The 21,693-nt window shown below is 33.6% G+C and overlaps 1 protein-coding gene across 4 annotated transcripts in view; it reads left to right on the top strand.

The window, feature by feature from the left end:
- Positions 1–21,693, top strand: part of LOC127865821 (mucin-like protein) — a 130,157-nt gene that overhangs the window by 103,214 nt on the left and 5,250 nt on the right. For 2 of the 4 annotated variants that reach the window (XM_052405835.1, XM_052405838.1), the window contains exons 2-12: positions 3,410–3,605; positions 4,018–4,199; positions 5,758–5,854; positions 7,261–7,339; positions 7,815–8,030; positions 11,525–11,696; positions 16,298–16,600; positions 16,934–17,095; positions 19,135–19,311; positions 20,762–20,956; positions 21,224–21,346. In XM_052405835.1, coding sequence (XP_052261795.1) covers positions 3,410–3,605; positions 4,018–4,199; positions 5,758–5,854; positions 7,261–7,339; positions 7,815–8,030; positions 11,525–11,696; positions 16,298–16,600; positions 16,934–17,095; positions 19,135–19,311; positions 20,762–20,956; positions 21,224–21,346 — 1,902 coding nt within the window. The remainder of the gene's footprint in view (positions 1–3,409; positions 3,606–4,017; positions 4,200–5,757; positions 5,855–7,260; positions 7,340–7,814; positions 8,031–11,524; positions 11,697–16,297; positions 16,601–16,933; positions 17,096–19,134; positions 19,312–20,761; positions 20,957–21,223; positions 21,347–21,693) is intronic. The other 2 variants (XM_052405837.1, XM_052405836.1) reach the window with 2 other exon arrangements.

Here is a 21,693-nt window from a genome sequence, read left to right as displayed (position 1 = left end):
TTGTAGGTTATGATATTTGTGAAGAGACAGTTATACTGAACATTAACCATGCTATAAAATATCCATTTTATGCATCTGTTGACGATTTAAAAACCTGAAAATTATAAAGCGTTGCAACGCGAAACAATTGAATACTCTGGAGAGTTCTGTTGTTGTCGTTATATTTTGTGATACTACAAGGGTGGCATATATAAAGTATAAAATACATAACTCATTGTATCAGCACGGGTGTCCGAGTGGTCTTGGCGATAAACTTTTACTCCAGGTGTTAGTGGTTCGAGCCCAGCAGGGGGTTACTTTGTTGTTTGTCTTTCTTTAATTTTATTCTTGTTTGTTGTACTAGAGCTTTTTAGATTCAATGATAAAATTTAAGATTTAATTTATCAAGATAAAACATTTAATGACAAACTACAATACTTTCCAAAATATGTGAAAAGGTCCCTTTAAATATTATACGAAAACATCAGCACTCTATTGCGCCGCGTAAACATATATTGATTAATGCGACGTGTATTTACACGTCATATATTCCAACTTTGATATACATGTTATTTGGATTTTGAGTTAAATTTTGTTAAATCTATACAAGTATAATAAGTAGAAAATCAGCAAAATAAATTCCTAATGGTATACACGGTCCGGTCCGAGGAAATGGAGCTCGGCTTTGAATGGGCCGTTCTGTGTCTATGTAGATATTTTGCTGTAACATGAACCATTGGTTACTTTTATTGTAGTTATTCTTGTCCCTTACGCCATATTTCGTTATTAATTATAAAAAAGTTTCTATTCCGCGTTATTAATCTGATATTGAAAAGTAAGAAGAGCTTGCGCTTACATTGAATTTATTCAATAAGATCGTGATGATCGACGAAAATTTTAGGCGGCACCTAATATGGTCGTTGTGAACGAAGGGTTCACTATTCAAATAAACCTTTTGTCCGTCATGCTGCATGCCGTTTTAAACGTTGCCGTATCTTTTTCATAAAATTTGCTTCGTTTGAGGGCAATGTAACTGTGATTAATCAGGATAAATATATTTGTTATCGCTTTGGCTATTAACCTGGCTTACAAACGACATTTCTATCAGACAAATTCGCACGTTTTTTTTTCCTATATCAAAATACTTGACTACATCCATTCATATCATAAGGAACGGCATGCAGATGAGGGCTATTGAAAAGCGACCGGCGTTGTGTGTGCAGTTTTCATCGATAACTCTTGGTACTTCAGACGCTCATTATCATAAAGATGTTCCTTAAGTCAAAAAGCAAGATTGCCACAATCTTCTAGAGTTGATTCCTATGTTCACAATAATCGAGAAAAACAAAACACTTACCACGTGAATTGTTTACTAAACTAACAAGAATTAAGATACCGTTACTTTAGAATGGGGACTCGCATTCGATGAAGTGATCGTGAGATAGTTATATTAAAGCTTGAACATTGATCAAGTTGTTCAAAGCTCAACAAATCAAATGAATATGATTGCCCGGTTGTAAACGAGAATATGTTCGTGCATAGAGCATGGCTCTATCATAAACTATTGAATCATACATTAAGCATTACTTTATGCAAAGACAAGTTCATATAATGTTGACTGTTTGCTGGCATGTATATGATACAATCTCATAAATCGTCATTACGAGTGCAATGTAAACGTGATAGCCTATTAAGGTGCAATTGTTTTTTATTTGACTTTGGTTTTTTAAAGTATATTATAACCATAATTATGCGGTATGATATCGTTTTAAAAGGTTGATTTCACGACACAACATCATTCTGTTGGATTATTTGACTAATCAGACGCTCAATACAAGGGATTGAATAAAAACATTTTTTAGAAATCAGCATTGAATACTATTGTGAAACAAAATGTGTGTTGGGGAAGAGAATTGTAGATGTTTGACAAAATATATTAGATTTATTTAATCCATTAGTTTGGCGAATTAAAAAAAGGGTTTTCAATTATTTTGCGTTTCAATTACATTTAAGATATTGCACCAGCACTCTGCATTTCAACCGATATATTATTCGCGTACAAGAGTCGTTGACTTTTTGTAAGACGAAATAAAATTGCATTGGATTAAGCTTTTCCCTAGATCTTTGAAATCTGTACATAAATTATTTTTCATCGAGATCGTTTGCTATAGACAAAACAATAAAAACAAATCTTGAGCGCACGTGCTCCTTTCAATTAATGTTATCGGCATGCGCATTTAAATAACCTTACAATCCAATGTGTTTGGGAAAAGGGGGTACGTATGTTCACAAATATTGTTTCAGACAAATATATCCTAAGAGATCCAATATTAATCAGGAGACTTCGCGATGTCCTTTTTATGGAACGTGCTTAGTTTCCGATACAGACAACACATTTCGGGTCTTTTGCTTTCAACCACAAAGACAAATCAATTTGGCTTAAAACAGGTTTATTCTCATGACACTTATCTACACACGCAAGTATTTTTGATCGTCGTTTTCGTTGGTTAAGTCTGTTCTTGTTAGGAATTGATCACTTGTCATCGATCAAAACCCGTTTTGAAAAAGCGCTTTATCTCTTACTTATGCAAACTGTTTTCTAAATTGTTTAAATGAGCCACTCATAACGAGAGTTGAACCCCATATGGTATCAACTACCATATACCAAACAATCTGATTCTGTATTCGCCAACGCATTTTTCATGGACTTGTTCACAGATTTGCGTAATTTTTAATGCAATAAAATATGTTTACTACCAAAAAAACATCATGTTTTTTATACTATGACTGCTTTTCCCGGGATTCGAACCCTGGCCCTCTTAAAGCAAATGATAATGCGCTACAACTGCGCTACCGCTACCATTGCCATACACCGACTTTTTTGTATATGAACGAAACATATCCACGTATAGTTGAACTCGACGTATTTTCAAAATTATCCAGGGAAGCGTTACAAACACGAAGCTTTCTCACTGAATGATGGTTATTCGTTAATGAACCAATAACCGTTACATTTATCTTAGTCGTAAAAAAAACACTGAAGTTATTTAGATGAAAATAAGGGAACATACTTTGAGTCTTCACATATTCAGGATGCAGGATCAACGGGGTTTTCAGGTGCTTACAGACACGGGCTAAAAAGAATGTTAACACACCGAAAATACTTTATTTTTGCTAATATATCAAATTATTGAAATACCTTTGCAAAAATCTTGCAGTTTTTGTCTATATTTAAACAAGTAGAACAAATCTTTGAATACGTCTGAAATCGGTGCAAAATTGTCAAACACATTGATCCAGCACCCTAATAATGCAGGCAGAGGCGCGACAGGACCATAGACACATCGAAATATACACACACGCATTCACACACTTGCACACGAAACCGTTTGTATGATACGTCAGTTGCTGCTCATTTATTTTATTTCAGGCTCAACAACCAACCTCTGTGAAAAAATTCTTACCGATAAGAATCTCATTTCGCTATTTGCCGAAACGAAGGATGCAGCAAACCCGTGCGCATGCGCAGAATATGATATGGCGCAGGACGCCATGTTTAAAAAGGTCGGGATTTGCTATGAGGAATTGCTGTTCAATGAAGGCGTCAAGCAGAGATGCTGTTACAGGTACAGAAAACCAAAACACGAAACGCGAGTGCTTGTTTTCACATCTTACTTTCTTTTAGATTAAGATAACACTCAGATATTTTTTTATTCAAATGAACACCTTATTTACTACGTACATGTATATAGAGTCATGTGTTTATTTTAGGTAAAGACGTTAAATTTAACATAAAGCTATAGCTTCAACTTTATTTACAATGCACCCATGGTGCAAATAGGCTTTATGGCACATAAATAAAGTATTAATTTTACTGATATGAAGCATGCATATTTAAAGTTTCAAGCGTTTTGAGCTGTTAAATTATTGTAGTTACACTTATCAACATCGTTCGTTCCTACTTACTGAATTTTACAAGTAATAAAACAATTTCAAATCAGATCTGTCTGTGTATTGTAAATATCTTATATTATGTAGCGAAAATGGCAAATTGCTGACTGGATACCGTGATAATCGGTTTGGTATTCCTGGTGGAATAGTATATTCAATGAATGAAATCCACGACAGCTGTTGTAACAATGACAACCAATCAAGGTGCAATGCATTTTACGAAATCACTCAATCAGACATTTGTCAGCGGCACCAGGATCAACACTCAGGTAAATTACATTAGATACATGAACATTTCAGGGTGTTTTTTTTAATATCTTTTCATTGAACTTGTTCACAGATTTCCACTTTAAAAAGTCATTTATGTATTAAGTAAAGAAACTATAACATTCTGAATATTTATTTTATTTATAAATGCAAGACAATCCCAAAAAATATCCTGCAGATTCGAATCCGGAAACTCTAAGAACAGCAGACGGATACTTATTACTTAACGTGTATTTTCAATGGAATGTTAGTAATACAAGTTTGTTTTCCAAATTATCGACGATAAGCGCTACAACCGCTTTATTATTGTTCATTAGGGAAAAGTAGTTGTAACATTTTTATTAAGGACTATAGTTTTGTTGCATTGATACAATACATTATATTTTGGAAGATAGTCATTTTGCCATATCTGAACCAATCATTTTATTTAAAGAGCCTAGGTCACAATCTACCGTCTAGGTGGCGTAACAGTATTTGTTAACAAGCGTCCGTGCGTCTTCTCCCAAATCACAAGGTCGCAGTCACCCACGCTATCTACAGAAGCGTAAACGCTCAAGTTGATGAGTCTTTTGTTTATCAACCACTTTTGCGCATCATGCTTAAAAATATACTTTCAACTTTCGTTACTTAAAAATGTTTGCCGATATTAAAAAAGTGTCTTTGTGGAGGACGTGCTGGTCACCGTGCATTGCGACAGTCACAAGTCGCACGTTGATTGCAGACACCTTACGGTTACCACAACGACGGTAGACGCATGCTTACAAACATAGATCGCGTCCTCTTTTGATTAAACTGTTGAGGAATAAACGTGGAAAAATATATAGGTTCAATCATATCATAGAGATCGTCAACGCTAGCGTCGTAATGATATGTTCGAGTGCATTTCTGGACAGAGATTAGGCCGCTGCTTTGCCAATTCGAGACATAATGTTTCATACGAAAGTCATTTCACTACTCAGCGAGTGTATATCGTTTGTTCAAATAAGTCTGGAAACAATGACGGATGGATCGACGGCAATTATTGCTCTTATCGTTTTTCAACGCAGTGACCTTTTTAGACATGAACTGGAATGACGTTAGTATATGTGCATATCCAGTCTAATTAGGGTGTTACATTTAAAGTTACAAAATTACATTTCAATCAACGGGGCGGAACTACCTGCCAATATGAGCATATCCACTCTAAGAGAAGCGTACGTGTTAAGTTCAATCAAATTCATCCAATTCGGCTCCGTTGATTGTTCAATTAAATATAGACTTTGAATTATGATAATACCATTCCACTTTTGGCGTCGGGCACTACTGATCCTAACTGGATGACACTTTAAATGTAACATCCAATAACTGTGGTTATAAGATATTTCCCAATTGTTTCGCTCTAGTTTTTAATGTCTTTGTTCGTATATTCATAATGTGACATTTATTTTGCATAGTTCGTTTCTGTCTTATAACACATTATCTTATTACCGGAGTTTTATGTCATTCTATATGAATACTCATTAACATATAATCATGTGTGCTGTTGGAGATAAATTGTTATATATTTTCTTTATTTTCAAGCTTATTCGTGGGGTGATCCAGTTATCGAAACCGTTAGCAATACTTCATATTCTTTCAACGGACACGGAGAATATGTTTTCCTGAAATCAAATAATAAGTAAGATTAAGCAACTTCAAGACTTGTTGAAAAATAATTTGTTACATGTGTTTACTTTAAATATGCACTGTTGTTGTTTGTGTTGTTGTTTTTTGGGAAGACTTGTTTAAAGATATACATTGACTGAGTGTAAGTGGTATATCGTTATTGCCGGTAGAGCCCCGGTCCATCCCGGTTTGCTAACGCCGATCGACCGGCGGGAACCGGAATGATGCGTAGACATTTTTTAACGCGGTAACACTGTTTGCCGGTACCGCCCCGGTTCAAGCCGGTCAACAACCCGGCAGAGTCCCGGTAAACCCCGGACTAGCAACGGTTTATGCCGGTGAAGCCCATGCTGAGCTACGGTTGTCGCCGGTAATGCCCAGGTGGAGCCCCGGTGAAAGCCGGCAGCGTCCCAGCAGAGCCCCGGTATACCGGCATCAGACCCCGGCTGAGCTACGGCAACGCCCCTGTTTAACCCCAGTCGTAGCCGGTAATTCCCAGGCGGAGCCCCGGTAAATGCCGGTGGCGTTCCATCAGAGCGCCGGTTTACCTATTTATCGTAGCTATACCGGGACTCTGCCGGCATTCACCGGAGCTCCATCGGGGCACAAACAGCGACAACCGGGGTGTTGCCGTAACTCAGCCGGGTCGGTATTGGCCCCGGCGGCTACGGGGCCGTCCGGCTTGTTCCTGGTGCCGCCCCGGTTGTTCCCGGTGCTGCGCCGGCCGTTGCCGGTCCTTCCCGATGACCCCCGGTTCATCCCGGAAATATTAAACATTTTAATAATTTCCCGGTGGAGGCCCGGTTGTCCCCGGTCGTTCCCGGTTCATCCCGGTTGCCCCCGGTGGAGCCCCGGTTCATCCCGGTAGAGCCCCGGTTCATCCGAGTAGATCTCGGATCAAGCACCGGGGCCCCACCGGCATCATATTGAGACTGGGCCTTAGGATTTTTAAGCTAGTGTCGTATGCAAATATTTATTTTTTAAACCATGAGCCCATAAGAGTTGTTTAGGTTAACGTGCAGAAAAAGTATACTTTTTTCCAACAATTAACGTATATTATATGAATTATATATTTTTCGCATTGTTCTTCCTTTACTTCTAAAGTATTCAAAAGAAGATGCTTAATTATTTAAAGCCGTTTCAATACTTCCAAATGCACGTTTTATTCTGAAAAAAGATTGAGCGTGCATTTAAAGTAATACTTTATTAAAATACAATGATGAACTAATGATCTTGCTTGACATGACAATCACGTCGCGAGGCTAACTTTTGATTGTCCTTTCTTGCGAGATCAATTCTCTATACTCAAACCACCAACAATATTTTCTCATTAATACTATCTAAATGTTGAATAACATATGCATTTTACAATAAGATCGGTTTTTATAAATTAATTTAAGGTAAACCATGTGATTTCAGATTTGAAATTCAGGCCCGTACCGATTACCTGACACCCACTTCAAATGATTCGACACTTTTTACTGCTTTTGTGTTTACGGTAAGTTGGTCAGTAAAGAATTATTATAAGCTTTAATATTTAGCCGTCTATCTTGCAAAAAAAATGTATGAGAAGTTTGATTGCGAAATACTTCAATATCATTTATTACATATAAACATTTATTCTTTATGCCTTCGTTTCCCGTTGTGAAATTACGCATATCAGTCCCTGCTAAGAGTACGCGTGTTGTGGACCTATGTTTCGTCTAAGAATTCGATTTTATCTAACACTCAATAAAATCAGTGTTGTATTAACTGTTTCGGAATGGTTAACATATAGATGAGCTAATGTTCAATAAAAATTCATGTTAACTTCAACGTTCAGTGTCAATTAAATTACAATTATAGAGAGATTGTGGAGATGTACTGTTGTATTCTCTTCGGGGAACAATATTTTCAATACACTAAATATTAGCTCCCGATTGCCTATAATATTTATATAATAAGCATATAAGTATTTTTTCTTTTTTTTTTAGAATTACGAACAAAGCCAAGTGGAGTCGATCCATGTCATATTTAATAGAACAACTATGAATCTGAACCTTTACGATAACAACGGTAGCATTGCCCCCATCTGTAAACCTGGCCCACCGCCAATTATGACGAAGGCGTTCTTAGTCCTCTGCTTAAAACCGCCATCTTCCTTGGGTTTCTTAATTATTCCGAAAGTTAGGCTAGCAAATGTAAATGCGGTAAGTTGTTATTTATTTCGTTATATCCTTTTGTGTATAAAACTCGTTTGATTAGTACGTTCCGTGATTGTAAAATCGTTTGACATTTAGTATGAAGCGATGTGAATACATGTTTATGAATAATCATTCATGCGCATTCTTTTCCCGTAATTTTAAACTGTATATATATATATATATATATATATATATATATATATATATATATATATATATATATATATATATATATTCAAGTAGTCCCATACACACCGCAGACTATGTTTTACAAATCGGTTGATGTACATGTCAGTGTGCGACATAGGGCGAGTTTAGAACTCATTATGTTGTGTTGTTTTATAATTTTTTTACAAAACCATTATGTAAATATACCTATCAATATTTTTTTATATAAGTTCAAGTTAAACGCTAAAACGGTCAATATATTACAGAGTTATTTTGTTTTCAAAAATAATCTGTTACTATGAAAATTACATAGACAATTCCGAATTTTACATGTTAAGAAAATACATTCAAGTAAAATTGAATGATAATGTAAGAATCATTTAAGAAAATTATAATACTCAATAACTCAACATTCGAAATGAAGCCAACTATCTAATGTGTTAATAAAAAGAACATATTAAACGCGACCTCTCACTTTAAGATCAATTACATCACAATAAATATCTTATACTCAAGCAAAAAATAGGCATTGTTAAATTTTTCGGTAACGTAAGTTTAATAAGGCTACCTTAAAATCCGCCGGGTTAACACTCGGGTGTGGGTGTGATAGAAACGTATTTTTTTAGAATATATACCTGACTGTACTTCCAAAATTTTCATATAACCAAACAATATTGAATACAGATAATAAGCCACACCGGACCTTCTGCACTTGAATTATTGCAATTTTCTTGCAAAAAGAATGCGAAAAATTTACTTTATGCTGCTAATTAAATTTTTGTTTACCACCAAACCTATAGAAATGTACAGGACATGTGTTATTCTATATTGTTCTTAATACCAATTGTGCATTCATGGGGCAGATCGGCTGTGCAGTAGGTGTTCCCTTGCAGAAGGGAACCCTAAACAGAAACCGTCGTCCGTAAAGAATCCTTTGTGTTCGGATGTAATAGAAACTTTCTATTTCATTCACTATTGACCAAACGTGTGCATATTGTGTGAAACCATACAATATTAGCTACAATAGATCATACGCCATACTTCAAAATGTGAACTTAAGTAATTTTCCCTACCACACAATGCACATTAGGTTTGCACTTTTTTGTAGAACGATACTTTAAGAGGATTGTCATGTGTTTGAGTTTATTGCGTGGTTTGTAAAGAGAACATCACGTAGACGACAAATGTATTTATAATCAAGATTGATTGAGTATTATTTTATAAATGTATATCATACATCTTGCATTATAAATATAATTCATCTCATCAAAATGAATGTGAAGGAAAGCAAATTGGTTTAACCGAAACAAACCATACATGTAAAAAATCACTTTATTGTTCAATGTTGTTTTTTTCACCTAATTTAACTTTTTTAAATACCTTTGAACTGCATATATTGTCCAATTTCTTAAAATTCAAGCAGAGGACCACCGACACATATTTTGCGTGTGTTGTTTGCATGCGACATTTGTAGAACACTTTTTTTATATTTGGATTAGTTATCTCATACAGAAATTATAAGCGGCCTTCAAAAGTATAGAGCACAAATAAAATACAACAAAAAAGATATGTGATCTTGACGCGACAGTATAAAGTACACATTCATGGTATCTATTTGTGTTTTACGCAAATAAGCGACATGAAACAGTTAAGAACATAATGCACTTTTAGTTCAAATTTCTGATTTTACGCTGGAAATATACAGGACCTCTGAATTGGTCGTTTGTGTGATATCTTCCATAAAAAAAAACAATCCGGGGGATCTGATTGCCGAACCACTTCTTTATTTAACTATGTTTTTACCACATTTTCATAAACGTTATGATTGATGTCCTTTTAATATGTGTCACTAAATAATTTAGTCAGAGATTAGACAATTACTTAAACACAATTTTGTTTTTCCAACATTTAATCTTAAAGAAAGAAATGGGTCTTGAAAATAACCGCAGTCAGAAGAATTACTTTTGCACAATTTAGTTTTTCCGAAATGTAACCCTACAGTAAGAAATTCGTCTTGAAAATAACCATCCGGTCATTGCGTGAGGTTTATGTTGATTAGAATATGTAAAACAGTTATTCCAACATCCTTAATTGCATTGGTAGACTAGTTTAGAGCCCGATTCAATATAACTAATATTTCAGGAAAAATGTTCTATTGTTTGTCAATTTAAATTTAAATATTAATTTGCTAAAAAGGGAGATATAGATATGCGACACTACCATTTATTTACGGTAAATTTATGCCACATTATTTTCAAATCCGCGAACACGCTCTATTAAAAATATGTTTATGTTGTGTTTTACCTTTAAACTTCGTATAAGAGCTCAATAATTAAGTTAAATTCAAACGCTTGTATGATTCACACAGTCTGATATAGGTTAGTAATTTTGTCTTGTTTTGTTTTTTTAATACTTGGGCAAAAGAGATCTTTTACAAGTCATATTTAGACTAACAATTATATTTGCTACCTTTGTCCTTTATACATGTATGACATAATAAAAGAAGATAGCTCGATTATGTCGGTAACGCATCGCCAGATATAGATTAAGTGCTTAAGTGCTTTTTGTTAAAAATTTAACCTACACGATAACCAACCACCATTCTGAAGCCATCAGCAAACAAAAACTGAAGTCCAGTACGTTCATAAAAGCATAGTCTCGAAAATTACCACATCCCTATGAGAAAGCAGGGTCTGTTGTCAGCTTAATATGTGTTCCTAACTTAAAGTCATCAATGTGACTCGCAATATGAATTAATTAATATGTTTGTAAATACATAATATAATACAGCTCCTTCAGTATGTCTCCCGTAAAATTCACATCAGATAGACCGCGAAAATCATGAAGAAATGTTTTACATAGTTCATCAATATAACCATATTTTGACATGTAAATGTTATAATTTATTGATCGTGTATGCTAGTTACCGTAAGTGCGAATTAAACAAATGAACTTAATTGCAAGTTAAATTATTTGCCATTATGCCGTTTTAACGTTTAATAAATGTGCATTATACAGTTAATGCAACAGTGCCAGCGTCTCAGTAACTGTTTAAATGTGGGCCCATGGCTCAGCTATGCCTCAATGTGAACTTTTTGTTATACATGAAACGCAAACATAAATGAATTATTACACAAAACATTTGTCATTACATTAAATTTATGCATGCAAATCTTGAAAGCATGAATAAAAAGATATTTTTGTTAGATTGCTTATTTGAATTTTTTTGTATTGTGCATTAATGTTCATGAGCATTTGCTTCGCGAATAAGAACACATTATCATATTAAACAATATGTATGTACAACGTATCTGGGTTTGTTTATTTTTCAGTTTATTACCCTCGACAACGGATTTATGAATATTAAAATTACGTCGACGCAAAAACTTGCAAACATGACTGGTTTGGCGGGAAATGTACATGGAGGATTTTACGTCGTACCTAATGACACGAAATACTCCGTTAATAGCAGCGAGTCTTTAATGTTCGAATACGGAGAGACATGTAAGTATCCAGCATAGTATTGTACTTTGTGTGTAATTTGTCGCGTAATAACTAAGGCACTAATTAACGGTGTGTAACTAACGGCGCACTTATTTTGAACCGGAAAAAAGAAACTAACAGCTGTGCCTGCTTCTGTCTATTGAAAGAAATAGACAGATAGTTTATTAACGACTTAAGCATATACAGCTTATCGTCAAAATAACAATAAAGCAATAATAAATACAAATGCGTCAACATAACAACAATTGTGTTCATGCATTTTACTTATATATGCTGTGGGAATGTAATATGTAAGAGAAGAAGAATCATTTGACTTATGCATGTTTAATAATTGCTTGATATGTATCTGCCTAGTTAACTTAACTATATACTTCATAAATTATTTTATTAAAATAATTTGTTAAACTTAAACCCGTTGATCATTCGTATTATTTTATGTGCACGCCGATTAATATATATATTACTAACGGACTTTTTTGTCTAGGTTGATGATTGACAAAATGAATACGTTTTGAATAGAGTCACACACAATATGTACTTTGGAAAATATATTGTCAATATTCTGTTTTTAATTAAAATACAGAAACATAAATCATCATGGCAGAAATATACTTGCATTTTCTTAAAATAATGGATTGGAATAATTTTCCTTTATTTTATGTTTGACATTTTATGAACAGAACAGAACAGAACAGAATAGTTTATTTTTGACTTAAGCATGTGAAGCTCATCGTCATTTACATACATATAAATAACAGCATGCGTTGAAGTACGCACAAAAACACACATCATTTTAAAGACTAAATAATCTAAATAAACACGAAATAAACATGATTCGTGAACATATTTCGTGAGAATGGTACATGGATGGGTTTAATACACAGTGGTCACACAATGTTATGCATATAGGTTTACAAATATAGGTATAATTACATATTTCTGACCTTATTTTTTTTGTAAACATGTATTTCTATTTATCACTACATATATATGCCATTTTCTCTTATTTTAAAGCATGTTAAACAATACATGGCTAGCTTTCTTAATACAGTTTTGTTTGAGCTATTAAGTAGTTTAATAAACTTGAACATATTTGGCCGGATTCTATAATATTTCGGAATTAATGCATTCCTAACATCATTATAATAGGGACATTTAAGAACAAAGTGAAATTCATCCTCGATGTCATTTAGGTTACATAATATACATTTGCGTTGATCTCTGTCAATATTCTGGTGTCTGCCCGTTTCTATGGATAATTTGTGAGAGGACAAACGTAATTTTGCAATAATGTTCCTATGTTTTTTGTTGTCAACAATATCAAGATACGATGATCTTTCAAAAACCGGTTTGAGTTCCTTATATAGGATCATTGAAATACACGCCGTCACACTGATATCCCAGTTGGTAATATACTGGTCTCGTAATCTGTTTTTGAATAACGGGATAAAGTGATCATTGTTAACAGATTTAGGGAATAGCCATACATCGGTGAAACCGGTTTGGTTAAGAATGTCCCGTATTTACGATGACCAAATTTGTTAGCATTATTTTTACGTTCAATTTCTAATTTTTGTAAAACTACAACTTGTTTAAGAATACAATTTCCCTGTTTCACAGTATGTAATTTCAAAAAAATATTTAACCATCCTGACATATCTGTCGATATGCAAGAGAAATCGACCAACTTAGGCATATAGCGATAGTGAATTTGTTGACATTTTTACGTTCAATAGTCTTTTACAAAATTTACGGTGAACGCGTTCAATATTTTCCGCTTTGATGAATCCCCAAACTTCGCAGTTATAGTTTAAAATGGATGATACATATGCGTCAAATAAATTAAACATGATATTTATGGGTACGTTCATATCTTTCGTTAGGTTGAACAAAGAATGCATTGCTTTTAATGCTTTACCATATAGTGTATTTGTTGCGGGCACGAACGATCCGCCACTTGACATCACAATTTCAAGGTAATTAAAATTGTTCACAATTTCAAGTTCTTGACCTTTATAAGTCCATTTAAATGCTTTACTGATTGAACCCCCTTTTCGGAATACCATACCCTTTGTTATTTCAATGTTAACTGCTAAAGTCCATTTATCGCAGTAGGTTTCTAAATTGTATAATGACTGTTGAAGACCCTCTTGTGTTTCAGAAAATAAAACCGCGTCGTCTGCGAATAATAAGAGATAGATAGATATTTGTTCTAATGTCATGCCGGCGTTTATTCCATTCTGCAGACTTAGTTCGATGTCATTAATAAAGAGTGAAAACAATATGGGCGAGGTTATCTCCCCCTGAAATAGACCAATGTTACTATTGAATATGTCTGACAGTGAACCCATGAGTTTAACCTGTAATTTGACTTCATTGTACATGGATCGAATAAGGGTCAAGAGTTTACCGTCGATGCCCATATTAAGCATTTTACTCCATAATTGACCGCGATTGATGACGTCATATGCTTTCCGGTAGTAAATATAACAACAAAATATTTTTTTCTTTATTCTGCAACTGTCTTTCTATGAGGGCATTAAGAATAAATATTGCATCTACTGTGCTACAGTTTGGTTTAAAGCCGAATTGCGCATCCGTTAAAATGTCATTAGTTTCCGCCCATTGTTTAAGACGTTCATTTAGTATACTTGTAAACAGTTTGGCAAAACAACTAATTAACGTAATTCCCCGATAGTTATTTGGGTCTGTAATGTCGCCACGTTTATGTATTGGTATGATAACTTCGGACGCCCAGCTGCGTGGAAAACACTTTTTATCCATTAAGTAATTAAATAATATTTCTAACGGCTTTGAACGCACATGTATTGTTTCAGTAAAATATTCATATATTATATTGTCCTGCGCATGCGCTTTATTGTGTTTCATTCGTTTTGTTGCCTTTATTATTTCTTCTATCGATATGGGCTTATCTAGTTCGGGTTACGACGGGTGTGTGTTTTGCCTATTGTCAAATTCATTTAAGAAAGTTTCGGCGTCAAAAGAATTTAGATTTACACTGCTTTCGTCGGCTAATTTACTGAAATAATCACTAAATTCGCTTAACGATATCGTGTCTGAGATTTGTGATGAAGGTTTTCGCTTGAACAATTTCCAAAATTCACGAGGTGATTTCCGTCTCATATTATTCATTCGCTTGCTTCGGTCACTGTTATATTTTAATTTCGTTTTCCTACATGCATACTTGTAATCATTCTTCATACAAATCTTTTGTTCTCGCGTACGTTCATTTTTATTTAGATTGTACTCGTATAAAGCTCTTGTTAGCTGAGATTGTTTGTTTTTACACTCTTCATTAAACCATTTTTGTTTATTTTTATCAGGATATAAAAATCGGTTATTTTCAGGTTTTATAATGCGCTTAAAATATTTTTTCACCTTTAAATTTAAATATCTTGAGAATTCTCGCACTAAAATATCAGGGTCAGCGTTTGAATCAATTTGCGATAATAAAGTTTGTTCAAGATTATGTACATCGCACGATACATCACGTACAAAATCGCATTCGTTCTCTGGTTTCCATTTAAAATAAACAATCGGATTACTATTACTTGTTAAAACCGCGTTATTCGTGCGGAGATTAAATGTCAGCGGCGCGTGATTAGAGAATTCCGAGAAATTGTTAACGGTAAAATCTAAAATATCACTGAAATTTGTACGCGCAGTTAATAAATAATATAATGCGCTTTCACCATTATGTGTACAGCATGTTATATTCCCTAAATTGTAGTCGTTATGTAACCGTCCATTCACGATACGAATATTGGTTGCTTTGCATATATCTAACAAGTAGTCGCCAAATCGATTCGTAACTGGGTCACAATTTGAACGTGGGATTAGGTTTTCAATATCTGGGTCAGAATAAAAATCAATATCGCTTATATTCTTGTCATTTTCGATGTAATCTTCTTTGTGTCCCGTTCGCGAGTTTATATCTCCCGTTAAAATCACTTTACCTTTAGTTTGATAAAAATTAATATCACATTTAAGCGTTTCAAAAATATCATAGGTATACAAAGAATGAACAGGGGAATTTTCTGGTGCAATATATACAACACATAGATATACATCAAATTCAATATTAAAAAACAGCTCATCTAATTTTAGCCAAACAATGCAATCAATATCATTTTTTACTAATATGACACCTTTACGAATAGATTCTTTAATATATATAATAATGTTACCACTTGAGCGCTTCGCTCTACGGTGTTGCAATCGTCTATTATAATGAATTGGTTTGCTGTAGCCTTTTAAATATATTGTAGAATCTTTATTTGTCCAGGTTTCAGTTAAACATATAATGTCATGATTGGAAAGAAAAGATGTAAGCTTACTATTAGAACATTTAAGTGCACTTAGTCCTTCCACATTCCACGTGACAATTTTAACGACATTCTCACGACCGTCCTATTCCACATACACTTGTATTATCAAGTGAATAATAATTATGCATTTAAGTAATAGCAATCTTCAGTGTAACGTGACTTTTGTTTTACTTGAGATACTTTACCACGATTTAAGTGTAGATCAAATTTGAATTCGATCATGTGTAACAGGTTACACATTAATCGTTGCAGGGTCTCTCAGGAACAATCCAACTTCTTCCAATTTCTGGTACAATCTCACTGGAGGAGACTTCAGCTTTTACAACACAAAATCGACTCCTCGTTTCCTTGAAAATTTATTGGACAATTCCTATGAGTTGTTTAAGTACTGCAATAAGTCTATGATACTTGCGTTTGAAAATACTTGCCGGAATTCTTGGGATAATCAAACCAACAAGGAATGCATGCTCACCATTGCAAGGACGTGCAATACCACCATTGGAAAAGCCATTCAGGAGCAGGTTGAGAGACAACGATACGAGCTCCAAAAAAAGTGTATGGCCCTTTGATATTATATGTTCCCTATTTTAAAAGTTAGTTTCGTTCACATTTATTTTATTGAAATTACAATTAATGGAAATTCGGTTGCTTGTTAAGACTGTTATATTGTTGAAGTATCTGATTACTACTGTAATCGCTTAAAAGTGACACAATTAGTTTGCTATTGTTGTACTACAAGAAACATTATTATGTGTAATTAAAATTAATATCAGGTCTTTGTTTACATTATATCTTATGTAATGAAGGAAACACTAGGTATATATAGATATGAATGAACTTTCTTTATTATTAACTTTATAGCTTTGGCCTAATGATATTTTGTTGTAGCAAACAAACAACCTACTTTTATGGCATCAATGCCTAATGAAACGACGCTGATTTATAAAGGAAACAGCTCATGGACCCAAAATTTATTAGATCATGTACAAGACGAAAATAAGGCAGGTCTACGATTTGAAGTGAAACCGAACATAACCGAAATGGAAATAGGTAGTTCATATTTTAATAAAGTAACCGAAAAGTATGTTCGAATATAAAGCAAGGATAAAACGTATTACTTATTAGAAAAACATCAATAACGCTAAGCTAACGTTTTCCATCGCTCTATGATGTATGGATATTAGTTGTTATGTATTAACTCTTATTTTTTATTATATTCAATCTGCGTTTTAAAGTCTCATAATGTGAAATGTTTTTAACGTGACTATTATATTTATTTCAAATCTTCGTTTTTATGTATTTGTATAACCATTAATTATATTATATAGAATTCAACATGTCTGTATACTAATAAACCATGTACAAACGAAGTTCGAATACTTTTCGCGTCAATCAAAATTGCGTTCACCATCAAAGATATTTATTTTAAAAAACGAACTTTATTATCATAAATAGCATGTTTCTTTTACACTCCTTTTAAGGTGTCGTTCTTAAGTTTTCTTATTAAAAAAAACCTTATCAACTTATATCAAAACACTAAAGTATTCCGAAAATCAAAACACTAAAGTATTACTAAATGTCATATAAATTGCAGAAATAGATACTCATATGCTAGTGTCGCGGATAAGTAATTGGTATCTAGCTAGGAAAATAGATTTAACTGAGGGGCCGATTAAAACATTATGTTGTACACCGTAATGAGCTTAAACGTTATCGATCTCATTTAGTCGCTATTAATTCAGAATATACATAACACATCGATACGACGAAATTGGGGTAAATGTCATTTGTGTCGACATAAACATACCGAAGAATAAAGGATCCCCAGACATTCCAAATTGTCAATTCTTAATATTGTCTTCCCATTTTTGACGAAACCAGTAATTTACAAATATAATTTCTTTATCAATAAATATGATTCCCAAACGCCCTTTTCCCGTTTATATTTATATGAAGATGCAACTATGATAGTTAATAAGGTGCAACAAGTGAAAAAAAAAGAAAAAAGGGACACGCGTATTGTATACCAGAAAACTAATTTCTTGTCATCAGTCTTTCTATGAATGCAGAAAAAACGGCATTGATAAACAGCTAACTTTGAGCATAGACGTTTTTTACGATGTACCTTTCATAAATTAAAAGTAAAATACGTTATTTTTACCGAAACAAAACTTCGAAGCTTAGCTTGTTAATTCATCCACATTTTCCACAAATAAATTTGCCATAACCATGCTTCAGTAGAGAATTTGAGTTGTGCTTTTTAACTTAAAATTTCTTACACATCTTTGATAAACTGCTTTCAATGATGAAACGTATTAGTTTGCCACACACACGCCATCATTTGAATATGAAACAAATCGGATCCGTTCTAGTTTATATTTCTCAGTCCATATTGCTAAGGCAAGCTACTTAAGTCATATTTAAATAGTTTTTATTTTGAAAATAATGGATTGTTCACAAGCAACTCATGGTCAAACAAACGATATGTTAAAAAGTATATCGATAAACATTAGATATCTATGCCCTCACTAAGAAAACTTTTTATCAAGACTTTCACGTATATTACCGCTATCCTGTTTTGATTATGGTCGACTGTTTTGTAGTTTTACGCCTATACACAGGAAACATGTGGTGTGACGACCGTTTACGAAATATGGCGAAATTACACGACAGTCTTTACGGTTCATAATGATAAGATTATTTTAGGACACGTGACAGAAGACAGTCTTATTTCTTTATAACCCCATATAGCAAACACATATTCAAATTCAACTGATACATGTCCAGTTTTCGCTTCCTATACTCGACCGCCTGCCATAAAAGCATACTTTTGTAAGCCTTTGTTCTGGCACTCTCTGGGGTAAGGGTGCAGCAACAACCTGACCCTTCTAAGCGGCAATCACTACACGGAGGTAGTGGAATCAGTGCTATAGATTATATAATACATCCGATTTGCAAAGGTATTAAATAAAACGATTAAACAATTTATGATAAATACAATAAACCGATTGAGGTCCAGACATTCCCGAACGATACCTTTAATACAAAAACCTATGTTGAAATATCCTAAACGTTTATTGTTTTCACAGTTGGTGGCGTTTTTAACTGGACAGTAGGGACAGCGTTACGGTACATGAACCTCAGTGACAATCTTATACTATTCATAGTGTATGATCAATTCAACATGTCGGAAAGCCATAGTGTTCGTATACGGTATTGCGGTTGCGAAGATCCAAGGGAATGTGAATTCCAGAACGAAGATGATGGTGAGTTATTTTTCGGTATACTGCAGACTCTTTGCAATTCAATGTTTCAGTTGGTAACAGTTGCAGTGTATAATATATTGATGTTGCATGTGTTTTGGTCGTATTGGTTCAAGTAGTCGTTGTTTGAGAAACTGCAACAGAACAATCTTTTTTCAGCCGATTTGATTATAAACAGTTTCAGATGTGAGTCCTTAATGGGTTTTTAATATATGCCCTCTTATTACATTCACAAACAGGCAAACAAATAATCCGCACCAGTTTCCGAATCAAAATCTAACAAGAAAAACAACGAAAGATAATCAAGTTGTCCAAGTGTAGGACTTGATAAACACGTTTTATATTGAATATTGGTAAATATACAGACAATTAATATGTGATTACATGAACTTAAATAAATCTCTAGAACTTGTTTAACTAGTTAGTGTATAATCAGTAAATGGGAAACACTCATGTATTGAGAGACTTTGTCGGAAACCTCTTGTATTGTCTGTTTTGCAATTGTGTAATGCAAATGACGAAGAATGTAAGTATTCGTTCAGGTTCATGTATATATCAATATTATATCCCATGCAATAGCACACATTGATTCTGTGAGTCGTTTTACACAAGAATTTATGTGAGGAATGTACGTACATCGAATATGAAATATTTCAAAATTTATCATACACGTACGAATGTGCTTGCTTTATGTGGTGCATCGATTTGTGTATGTAAATGGTGAATAATGTTATGAGCATGGACATACTATAAATAATCACCTGTATTATTAACGGTTATTAATGAATATAATATTCAGCCATTTAGACAGATTGTTATGACAATTTTATTCGTTGTTATTTTGAAAATATAATGGAAAATGAATTGCAATTTAACGTTCATTATCTGCCATTAATGTCACTATATAGTATATATTATTTCCTTTTCATAATAATATACATTAAATATATATAACATATGTTGTGGTATGTATCCTTAGTTATATACGTAAACAATTTAGCATAAATACATGAATACTTGTATATACATTTTGGCACATCTGTATTGGTCCGAATAAATGAAACATATATATTTAAAGCATGTGCACTCATATACATGTATATCAACCTAGTATTACATGTATTCGTTTTATTATTTCAATTTGATAGAAAAAAATGACATTTTTTGTGAAGCAATTATTTTCTACAATGTCGTTAAAAATGCTTACATTTACTGGGTGGAATCAAATTTAAGTTGTTGAAATTAAACACTGCTTTTTTATTTTGTCTCATTCATTGTCGCAAGAAATGTGCCAGGTGTTTTTTTTTGCAAGCATTAGCCTTTGATGTTCATGATGCGTAATCGTGTTCTTGTCGGTGAACATGTACGGATTTAGTTGGATAACGAGAATGCATTATATTATTTGGTTAAGGTTTGCCATATTTCTTTTGTATTGATGTATACCACATTTCAGACAATGCCGAATGCAAATGTCCGAATCGTTTTGTGGAAGGATTGTTTTGCGACAAAAAAATAGACCCATGTTCTAAATACGTTTGCTACAAAAACGACACATGCAACAAAACCTATTCAGGGGATGGGAGTCCATGTGCTGTGTGTCCTCCCGGGTTTTATGAAGAAATTATTGATACGCGCCAAGATTGTGTTGGTATGGAAACTTAGTTTACTTGTTTCGTTAGGAGAACAGAAGAAAACATTTGAGCTAGGATAAACAAAATAGATGAACAGCGTACGATTTACATGTTCGACTATAAATAAACACTGATGATTTTGAAACTTTTTGCTCCAATGTATTGTTCGATTTTACATTAAAGAATTGGTCAGCATATACATATTTATCAATTTAAATTACAATTTATTTTGAATTTACTTTGCAATTAAACGGAATAAAACTGAAATACCTTTATGTTTACAGACCTGAACGAGTGCAACGATATCCGCACTCACAACTGCGCTCAACAGTGTATTAACGACCAGGGATCCTATCACTGCGCATGCAACCATGGATATCAGTTGAAAGGCAATTTCACGTGTTCAGGTGTGTTTTATATTCAATGTGTTACATGATCTTATTATAAAGCAATGCCTTGTGATATGGTATCTATAAAATCAGTTGAATTACAATATTCCAATGTATTCCGCATATCGTGTAGTGTGTCCTGATATACAGTTATTTTAAAACTAACTGTATATGATCGTTATACTTAATGAATGTAAAATTGTTTTTATCCTATTCAATGCGCATCGTTTTTGTTTTGTATTAACATTGTCAGTATTTATTGTTCTTTCAATAAAATATGCCATGTATATACCTTACGTATAAATTGCATATACCTCGGTGAAAGTAAAATATACCTTTTTTTAAACTCATGTGTAATGTTTAAT

The sequence above is a fragment of the Dreissena polymorpha genome, chromosome 2 (genome assembly GCF_020536995.1).
Source record: "Dreissena polymorpha isolate Duluth1 chromosome 2, UMN_Dpol_1.0, whole genome shotgun sequence".
NCBI classification, from domain to species: Eukaryota; Metazoa; Mollusca; class Bivalvia; order Myida; family Dreissenidae; genus Dreissena; species Dreissena polymorpha.
The sequence above is the reverse complement of the archived record's forward strand: the minus strand, read 5'-3'. Positions and strand labels throughout refer to the sequence as shown.